At 20.1% G+C, this 11,415-nt stretch overlaps 2 protein-coding genes across 2 annotated transcripts; both read left to right on the top strand.

Annotated features, from left to right (window-relative positions):
- Positions 1 to 1,931: 1,931 nt before the first annotated feature.
- PmUG01_07051900 (Plasmodium exported protein, unknown function) lies at positions 1,932 to 2,751 on the top strand (the record flags this gene model as incomplete). Its single annotated transcript, XM_029004269.1, has 2 exons — positions 1,932 to 2,000; positions 2,134 to 2,751. The coding sequence occupies 2 exons, from the start codon at positions 1,932 to 1,934 to the stop codon at positions 2,749 to 2,751; spliced, it is 687 nt and encodes a 228-aa protein (XP_028860974.1).
- A 5,125-nt stretch (positions 2,752 to 7,876) lies between these two features.
- Positions 7,877 to 9,747, top strand: PmUG01_07051800 (PIR protein; the record flags this gene model as incomplete). The annotated part of the gene is made up of 3 exons (XM_029004268.1): positions 7,877 to 7,894; positions 8,035 to 9,417; positions 9,547 to 9,747. The coding sequence occupies 3 exons, from the start codon at positions 7,877 to 7,879 to the stop codon at positions 9,745 to 9,747; spliced, it is 1,602 nt and encodes a 533-aa protein (XP_028860973.1).
- Between the last annotated feature and the right edge of the window lie 1,668 nt (positions 9,748 to 11,415).

Raw genomic sequence — 11,415 nt, 5'->3', positions numbered from 1 at the left:
TATTTTAGAAATCATGTATAATTGTATCCATTTTATTATTTTCTTCTTTGTTTTATTTTATTTTAATTTAATTTTCTTCTTTATAAATAAAGAAATAAATGCACATACATAAAACTGTGAATTTTAGTTTTTTTTAATATTAAACTAATTATTCTATAATTAACAAATACATAAACTTAATAAAATAATGTAAACTGGTAAGCATAGAATAATTAAAAAATTAACAATGACACTTATTCTTTTTTTTCTTTTTACTTACTTCTATACAAAGATAAGTACTTTCACTATAAATTTCTTTAATAAAAAAGAATTGATATTAATTTGCTATATATAATATCAAATATTTTATTTACATTTTTTTTATTAATTATATATATATAAATATATAATATAAATATTAAGTAAAATGGGAAAGATTCTTTTAGTTTTTTTTTTTTTATCGTGAACATGTCCATCAGCATCACATTACATATAATAGCACAATTCGAAATTTTATTTGTTCTTTTATTTTGAATCCTTCTTAATTTTAACTTTATAAAATTCTATTTTAAAATTTTTTTTATAAATTATAAATATTATTTTATATACGTTACAGTAAACATATATCAAAAGCTAAAAACAAATAATAATAAATAAATAAAATATTTCATATAAATTCAAAATAAAACTCTTTCATTATACTCTTTTTTTTTTCTGCTAATTTTCATCTTATCTAATAAAAAATAATTATTCAAAGATTTTGTTGTAATACATTTAAACAATATGCCACTTTACCAATATTTTTGAATGAAGTCTTCGAAATGAAATAATAAATATAATATTAAAAGAAAACAAATAACCTTAGTGCATAAAAAAAAGAAGTTTGAAATAAAAATAAATAATGTACGCAAATAATACTAGTAAAATGTTAAAAATTAAAATGTATACTTTTAATAATCAAATTTTAATTTAATTATTATTGTTTTTAATTTATCATATATTATTTATTATTGAAAATTTTATAAAATAAGGTATAATAACCTCTCAAATATTATTGTTTTAATATACATTTTTATAACTATATTATTGGAATTATTGATTTAAAATATAAATGCACATTATCAGCAAAGATTACAGCAAGTATGAAGTTATTATAATAAATAAAGTTTTCATATATCTTATATAATATAAAAATATAATTATGTATATGTAAAATAATAATATTTTTAGTCAACTAAGCATTTAATAATTATGCTATATCAAATTATATCAATATATAATACTATATATAATATAAATGTAAGTATAATATATTATAATTTTGTTACTGCTATAAATATTCCTTCTGTTTTTTAATTAATAATTTTTATAAAAAAATATTTTCAAAAATAATTACAAGATAGTAGATAATTTCTAAAAAAATTTTACAGTATATTTTTTAACAATAGATCTAAATATAACTGTTCTAAGAATATTTTCTGAATATATTCTAATACTTATTTTATTTCTAGAATTTTTTTGTTGTATTATATCCTCATTAAAGCAATATTTTATCAATATATATTATGTATATAAATATATAATTGTTTTTCGAAATAAAATTTTGTATAGTGAATTATAATATTAACACAATTATTTCCGTAACTTACTCATTAATACTTTTTTATTTGTTTTATTTAAATAATATTAATTAATAGTATTTTAATTATAGCTTTTACGAAAATATTTTTTTTAATTATAACTTTTTTATTGTACTTCATTAAATACTACATTTATATTTATTTTAAAAAAAATTTAAAGAATTGTTGTATAGACAATATATAAAATATATACATCAAGTTCTAAGTTATTCATGTATTTGTTTTATTTTGAAAAATATTAAATATATCTAGTAAAATAATATATAAGCTTTTACAACTTTAAATATATCCATTATAAAACAAAATACACAAATGATCATTTTTTTTATTAGATCCTTTATTTTTTCCTGTCTAATATGGATATTCAAATATTCTGACGAGGTATCTTAGTTATTATACTTAATTTTTTCCGGTTTTCTTTTTTATTTTATGTTTTTAAATGAGAGGAATATTTTATTCATATAATATATAAATATACATTTTTTTAATATTTAATATGAACTTATACTTATAGTCAAATATCTACGATAAAACGCGGAACAAGGAATTTAACATAAATAACATATTAAATATTAAATATAGCAGATTGTTAAGCAGTGAAATAAGAGCATCCCTGGAAGAAAAACATAAATGTTTAAAAGAAAAAATATATGATTTAAAAGGAAAAAGTACTGCATCATTTGAAAAAAAACCATATGCATTAAAGCAATATAACTTTTTTCAAGAAGAAGATAATGAATCAATATACAATGATACGTATCAAGAAGAAATGAATTATTTTATGCCACGTATAAAACCTCAAAAAATTGGAGCTTTTAACGTTAAGCATAATTTAAAAGAAAAATCTCCTACATTAGAACATTATAATAATATTCAGAACAATAAAAACCTACACAAATCTTTAAAAAAGTTATACTTAGAGAATGATTCATCTTCAGACCACATCAGCTCAAGTAATAAACGTAATTGTATTATTAATAAAGATAAAATTAATGCTTTTATAAACAATCAACAAAAACATCCAGTAAAATATGCAATTGCGCATGCCCTTTTTATGTTTATATTAGTAATGTTTTTTCCGTTAATTATTTGTTATACTTGTTTTTATAGTATCCGAGAATGCCTAAAATAATTATGTCTCTTATTATTTCATATTATAATCCATTATATATTTGTATTACTAGTAATGTTGTTTTTATATTTCATTCTGCTTCCTTGGAGAATACAACTGTTTTAAATTAATATACATAAAACTATCTCGTAAATTAATCTAAGTCTAGTAGAAAGTGAGAAACAATTATTTATTGCAGAAATTTAATTCTATAAATTTATTTTAGTAATCTGAAAGAAAATATAATTTTATATATTAAATTGTAAAAAAATGTATGCCTACAATACAATTTTCTAATATATATGAATTTTTTATATTTTTTTGCATTTATTATTAAAAAATTGTCTTTATATAATTTTATATTTCTTGTAATATAAATATATATTTTGTACTTTAATTTTTAGTTTAAATTATTAAAGATTTGAAATATAATTAAAAATTTACTTTCTAGCGATATATATATATATATATACTTTAATAAATTTTGCTTATTTTTCATATTATGTCGTTTACATATTTAATATATACAATTAAAAATATTTATATAAAGAAGAATATTACATATCAAAATATTATAATCATATTTATACAATTTAAATAGTAAAATATTTACAAATTATGTAATATTCACTTTAATAATCAATTTTTATATAATTCAGTATATCGTTTATATGGAGATAGCTATAATTTTTTTATTTATAACTATATGTTTTGCTTTAAAATAAAAAAAACTTAAAAGATTTCCCTTTCTTATTTCTAATATTAATTAGAGAAAGCGTAAGTAGAACATATATTTATAGGTATTCGCATCACTAGTGAAATTCCAGTACTTTTCAAAGAATTATTTTATAGTTATTCTCTGGTCTGATATGTTCTGTTAAATATGTATATGTAACACATTAAATGTTAATGTTCATATACTGTTGTATCAGTTGTATATTTGTTCTACATTTATTTAAGTTATTCACTGCTTAGACGATAGAATAGTTAAGGAACGACATATATATACATATATATGTATTTATATTAAAGCGTTTAAGCAAAAGCTATATAATAGGTATATACAAACTGAATAATTTAAATATATTTTCTATTTATTTAAATATTATTAATTAATTTTGGCTTAAATGCTGGAAAGAATATTTTTTATATACTACTAAGAACTGTGCTATTCTTTTGATGCTTCACTAATAGTATCATTAAATATCTTGAATATTTCATGTAATTTACCATGATTATCGAATAAACAACAATAAAAACCTTATTTTGTTAATAATATGTGTTAGTTTTTTTATTGTATAAGGAGTATCCTTATTTTTTTTTAAATTAATTTTTGGATAGAGTTATTTCTTTAACTTTTTCTAGTGAGTGTAATGTATATATATTAGCATCGTTTAAATAAACATATTACAGAAATCTAATTATAGGAATGATTAATGGACTATTAATTAATTATTTTTCAAGTGTTTTGACTTTTTTATTTATCGTTATATACAGAATTTTTCATTCCATCTCTCCATACACAAAAAATTAGTTAATCAATAAGCATAATGTAATATATCCCCTGGACTGTTTATCATTTTGCTTGTACAATATTCTACAGAATTTTAAATTTAGGATAATAGTATATATATATGCATTTTAAGTTAATACTTTTTTGTGGATAAATATTTTACAAGAAATGTATGGATTTCTATTATTTGCTTTGTATTCCCTCTATGCTATTAATAAGTAAAATACATTATATATATTATTAGTGATATTCTAAAATATAAGAAGTTAATAAACTAATAAATTTAACACTTTTGTTATAATTTATATGTTTTATGATTATATATAATGTAATAGTATGAGTCTTTTTATCAATATATCTATTACATATTTACAAAAGGTTATTACTCCGATTAAACTTTGAAAAAATATTTCTTAATCCTCTAACGAACTACTAAAAATTTCGCAATAGGTAAAAAACTGAAGTAAAATAATATATTTTTTTAATATATTTTAAGTAGAAGATATATAGGAATATAAAATATTTATTAATAGATGTTATATAATTGATGTACATTGGTTCTTTATTCGTTTATCCATTCATTTGACCAAATGTATATGCATATAATTTTATGTATCTATTTATTGACTTAGTAAATATTTAACAAATAAATGAAATATTTATGAATTCTTTACACTTAATTGTATACACTAAAGTAGTTTATAATACCACATAATATAATTTGAAACAGTAAATTTAAATGAATGAATTATGTGGAAAATATACCCCTTTAACACAATCGTTCAATTAAAGAAAATGTTACATGAAACATATTTTCTAATTTAAAAAATTCATAAATTACTTCTTTTTTTTTTATATTTTTTCAAATTAAAGTTCGACAAAAATGTATATAAAACATTATTAATAAGGGTATATCTAATAGTTCTCTAAATATATGTGTTATTTTAACTGCTGAGTAATATTATAATTTGGTCATTTCAAGAGTATATCTATATTTACAGTTAAACTGAACTTATGAAATAGCTAACAAAAATGGATACTTTTTCTTTTTCAATATTTTATTTTTAAACAAATAGATAATAAGTAATATACTATATTATATATGATCAGCAGATAAGTATTTTTTGGAAAAAATATTAAATTTGGATATTTTTCGAACGTATTACTTTTTTCATATAATATTATATTATTTAGAACATAAAAAATGTGAAGTAATTAATAATTGTTTGCACATTTTTATAAAAACAAATTCTGTATATAACTACGTACATTCGAGAATAAAGAAAATGTTATCATTGTCCTTTCAAGTTAACATTAAACTAAAAAGTACAGCAAGAACAGAAATAAGTCTGAGGAAAATTTTTAACTTAAATATTAATAAATTAATGGATTAATTGGTTCATTTGATATACTTAATATATTGAAGCATAACATATTTAATGTAATAAACAAAAATAAGCCAGGATTATAAAAATAATTTATATATCTAATGGTAATTGTATGATGACTATGATTAGAAATTATGAAGCATATAATTTATGGAATTTAACATATGGAGATTCCCGAAATCTAAAATAAATAATCTAACATAATAAAAAAAAATTTTTAAAAAAGGATTTAAGGAAGATATATTTCAACAAAAATAATTAAAGCATTTTATTTACATTATGCAATATCCACTATTATATTATTAGGTAATTCTTTCTAATATTGAGTGACAATAATGTAATCTGTACAGCTGTTAATACCTCTAACGAAAGAAAGTATATAACATAATAAGTAAATTATAAGAACAATATAAATAAAAATTAACATATGATACCTTTTTAAAATATATACAATACTATTATTTTTTTTTATTCAATGTATAAGGAAGTATTATTATATGTTTTATTTTTTTTTCTAATGAAACTTCTTTAAAAAAGCATACTTTTATTCACATTTTTATTTTGCATGTAAATAAGTTATATTAATATTAGCATAATAAAATAATTTATTTATGTATCAAAACAAATGCATAGTATGCTAACCAGCAAGTTATGCAAACAAAAAAACAAAAAATAAAACGAAATTATATAAAATATAAAAGTAATATGTAACATAAAAAATATTTATTTTCTCTTATGCATAAAATTGACAGAAAATAAATCTTCTTTCCATGTATATTAATATATACAATATAGTTTGTAATGTTATTTTCTTAATTTTCATGTGTTATGATTTTATTAAAACATGGTAATAATCGACTAATGCCCGAATTGCAATATTTTATGCGTTTTTATTTTTAAAACACAGAATGTTTTATCTATATATATATTATATATATTTAAAAAAATAAGAAGACATTCTCTAATATTTTCTTAATTTACTGATATAATAAATTATATTTTAGTTTATTTATCATTAAACAAAAGAAAATGTATAAAAATGATTAAATAATCCATACAAATTCTGCCTCATAATAGTGTTCCTCTTAAATATTTTTTTGGTTTCTATGAAAAATTAAATAAATGTTGCAAATATATTTCCCAAATTTAATATTATTCTATATTTGAATTATGCTAATTCCCTTTTAGTCATATTCAAAAAAAAAAATTTTTTACGCGAGATAAATAAAAATGCTTTTATTCATTTTTTTAAGGGAATAAATATTTTAAAGTTTTTAATAAAAATGTTTAATCTGATTAGTTTATTTTATTTATACACATACTGATGTACAACATAATATACACTATGTGAACTGTAATAATGAATCAAAAAAAAATATATCGACTTACAATTTATTGTGGTTATTAATAGAAATGAATAATTTGTACTATAGTTATATATACATAGGGTATCTAAAAATTAATGACATTAAAAATAAAATAAATATATTCCAAGTAAAATTTTTTATCATATTAAAAATAATTTATTGGTTTATATTTCATTTATTCTTTTTTATAAATATTCTTCTTTTTATATACATATTTATAATTTTTGTAATATGCGCTTAGTTAACTATAGTAATGCGCGTATAATATTATAGAGTATTGCATATAATACGGTAAAAGATAAAGTATTAATGAAATGACATTATGCTTATTTATGGAACAAAATTTACCAAAAAAGTAAATTTCGTAATTTTACAGAGATACCATATTATGATACATACAAATACTTGAAAGTACAAAAGTGCTTGAAAAAAAATATATGACAGGGTATTACAATTTTTTATTTTTTATATTAAAAATTATATTTTCGATTAAAGAAAATGGGATAATAATAATTGCATATGTACGTATGTTTGTATATGCATATTTGTATATAGAATAAAGTTTCGCTATAATACATTACTTCTTTTGTACTATTTACCGTTATACCTCATTAATATTAAAGGGATTTCGGTTTTAATTAACAGTATTAATGTAATAAAAACAATATAGTTTTAATTTATTTTATATAGTAAATTAGTTTAATATTTTTTTAAGAAATATGTAAATAGATATAATTACTAATAAAAAAAAGAATATGCTCGAAATGAGCTAATTGTAAATATGTCGTTATTATTTATACGTAAATATATATATATATGTACAGTTTTAATTATATAATCTAGTATATACATTGCAATAGGGAAAGGAAATTATAGAAATGGAAGCTGTAGATTATGTATATTTTCATTTTTAGTTGAAATAATGATAATGATACTATATTAAATTATCACTATTCATATGTAACATAAGAAAAATAAATCTTTGTAAGAAATATTTTAGTACATGAATAATTCATTTTATACTTTCAATTTTCAGGAAGAAATTTTTAAGGATTCAATACCGTATAATATATATAAAGAATTGGATGATCAAGTTAAAGATGTGACTGATGACCAACATTGTACTGAATTTAAAGGGATAAATTCTCCTCACAAAGAAAAATATGTTACACTTTGTAAAAAAGTATCAAAACTTTTAGATATTGTATTTAAAAAGGAATCATCAAAAAACTATGAAGACTATTGTTCACATTATAAATACTGGGTATATCAAGAAATAAGGAAATTGTTTAATGAAAGCTCATCAAATAATGATATCGCAGAAGTTATTAAAAAATTTATTAAATTACAGATTACTATTTTCAATAATCACCAAAAGTATGGTTGTTCTTTCGGCTTTGGTACAAAGGATTTTACAGAATTGAATTATAAAATAGAAGAAAAATATTTGTATGATTATTTTAAAAATTATAATACTATTAAAAGTAGTGATACATGTTCTAAAGTTAACAATGATAAATATAAAAAATACCTTAAATCGATCGTTAAAGTATATAATGATTTAAAGAAATATTGTTGTTTATCAGAGGATTGGGTCTGTTCACATTATTTTTTGAGTTGTAAGGATGAGTTTGATCCGAGTAAATTATTATCCTCTTTAGGGTCTGAAGAAAAAGGAAATTGTGATGGACTAAAAACTATTACAGCTGTATTCAATGATAAAATATCAGATTCTGAGACGTTCAGTTCAGATTTTTTGAAATCACTTAATTATGGTGCATGTTATAGTCCCAACAATGGTACATTCACATCAGGTGATACAGCACATCCATTTTGTAATTTATACACAGTACCTGTACAGTTATCTAGTAGTGTAACTATAGTTAGAAATAATGAACCTCAAGGAAATGGTAGGGCATCCCCTCCAGGTAATTCGAATTCAATGAGGGGGGAAGATCAAGAACAAGAAAAACATGCAAAAAGAGTTCCACAAAAAGAAGTTACAGATGAAACAAACGAAAATATAGGGGGTTCAGGTAGTTACAGGGAACTAAAAAAAAAGGCATCTCCTGATGAACATACACATGTTACATTTAGGTGGAAATTTGATACAAGCGGACAATTAAAATGTCCAACTACAAGTACAAAGAAAGCTGAATTAGGAATTTGCGATTATATGGAAGAATTGATTGAAGGTGGTTTTGCTACAAAAACAAAATCTGGGATGTACAGATTGAATATTAAAACGAATTGGACCACTGATGATTTAAGAACGTATCGTGAAAGAATAAGGAGTAGGAGATCAACTCATGAATTAAATACAGATTATTTTAATATATTAAACAACATTTTTGTTCGTATTTCCACAGGAGTTGCTCTAGTAATGGGAATCATTTTTATATTTTACCTCTTTTTTAAAGTAAATACCAAATTAATTTATGTGCTATGTATACATTAGTAGTTACCATTTATAACACATTTTTCTTAAAATATTGTAATTGTGAAATTAACAAATTATACATGTTTTTTACTTTCATTTATATATTAGTTTACTCCCTTCGGATCACGTTTACGTAGGGATAGAAAAAGGAAACAAAGATATAGGTTTGATTTTACTGATGTATATACACGCAAACGACCAAGGCGCTTCTTAAAACGTACTTATAGGCATTCTGACAGGAGGAGATTTAACGTAGTAAATATGGAAGATGAGCTTCTTTCATCAAATGATTTAAGGAATATCAACTGATATATATCAAAGATACTAAGAAGCCCATAAAATTGGATTATATAATCATTTCTATTAAGTAGAAATGATAAAGATCAAAGTATAAAAAGAGGAGCATAAATAAAATATAGACACTTTTATTTTTAACTTTTTATATATATATTTTTATTTATCCTTTTATAATAATTTATTTTTTCTAATTTTTTGTCAAATACTTTTTTTGTATTTATTTAATTTTTTTTTTAATGAATTAAATTTGAACTTGCAATAATATTTGTTTTATATATAGAAAAAAGAACTAAAACTTTCCTAACTAATAATAGTTTAAGATTCTAATGTACCACAATTTAAATGCGTATATTGTCAGAGCATTTTAGTTTTATTTAATTATACTCATAGAATTGTACCCTGACTTCTTGTTATGTGTTCTTAAAGCATAACACATATGAGATATATTATAGTTATATTTAAAGTAAAAATAAATTTGAATTTATTGAATTTATTTGGAACTAGTAATATAGCCCTTAAACTAGCACAATTTATCGTTAGTAAAAAAAAATTGATTTAACCCGTGAAATAAAAACCTACAGTTTTTTTTTTTTTTTTTTTTTTTTTACATAAAAATATACTTATCAAATTATGATTAAATATTATATAATAATCAGTATTCAAACTATTTTGTTTTTCAATAAAAAGTATATATTCATATTTGACCAAATCTTTTGGATAAAATAACATTGTATCTGAAGAACACAGTTTTTATATATATAAAGTAAATATTATATACATAGAGCAGAAGAAATATTAAATGTGTTGCTGGATTTTTTTATTGGTAATATATATTAAGTATTAGAGTAGAACATAGTAAGTGTATAAGAATAAACTAAAAAAAGTTCATCATTAAAGATATTAATACAATTATTTGTATCCAAAAAAACTAAAATGAAAAAGTAAATATTATAATACAAAATTTAATCCAATGTACCCAAAAAAATATGTAATATTTTATTCCATGATATAAACATAAGTGCAATTTTAAGAGCAATACTATTAGAAATTATTATAATAAAAACAGTTTTATCATCTAATCTTTTAATATACAGAAAAAGGAATTTTAACTCATATTAGCACAGAAAAAAAACATATATAAAATAATAAGCAAAAACGAAAGAATAAAAGAGGAAAAAAAAAAATTATTAACCCTCATATTTTAACAAAACAAAAAGTGTATAATAATACCATTTTACATATATATATATTTCTTATATATTTTTCCTAACTTAGAAAATTGTTTCCTATGGATAAATTATAAAACCATAAATATATGTTAATTTAGCATCCTTCCATATACAACTATAAAAATAAGTAGAACAGTACATCCATTGCATATGTTTACAAGCATATCAGTAATTGTAATATTCCATTAATATATATATTTAATTTTGTGGGAGGATTTCAGTATAATTAAGGTATAGTTAAGCAATTACTTTGTGTACATAGAACATATAGAACGGAAAAAGTTTTAATAGTTTCAAATGCTATCTTGTATAAGGAAAGTAAAATAAGAATTACTTTTTATAACTTTTCTTATTTTTATCTTAAACCATTTATTTCGATTAGTATCGGTGTAGCTACAATAGAAATAAATGATACATGCAAATATATACAACATAAATATGCGTTAATAAT

Source organism: Plasmodium malariae (assembly GCF_900090045.1).
Source record: "Plasmodium malariae genome assembly, chromosome: 7".
In the NCBI taxonomy this organism is placed as follows: domain Eukaryota; phylum Apicomplexa; class Aconoidasida; order Haemosporida; family Plasmodiidae; genus Plasmodium; species Plasmodium malariae.
The sequence above is the reverse complement of the archived record's forward strand: the minus strand, read 5'-3'. Positions and strand labels throughout refer to the sequence as shown.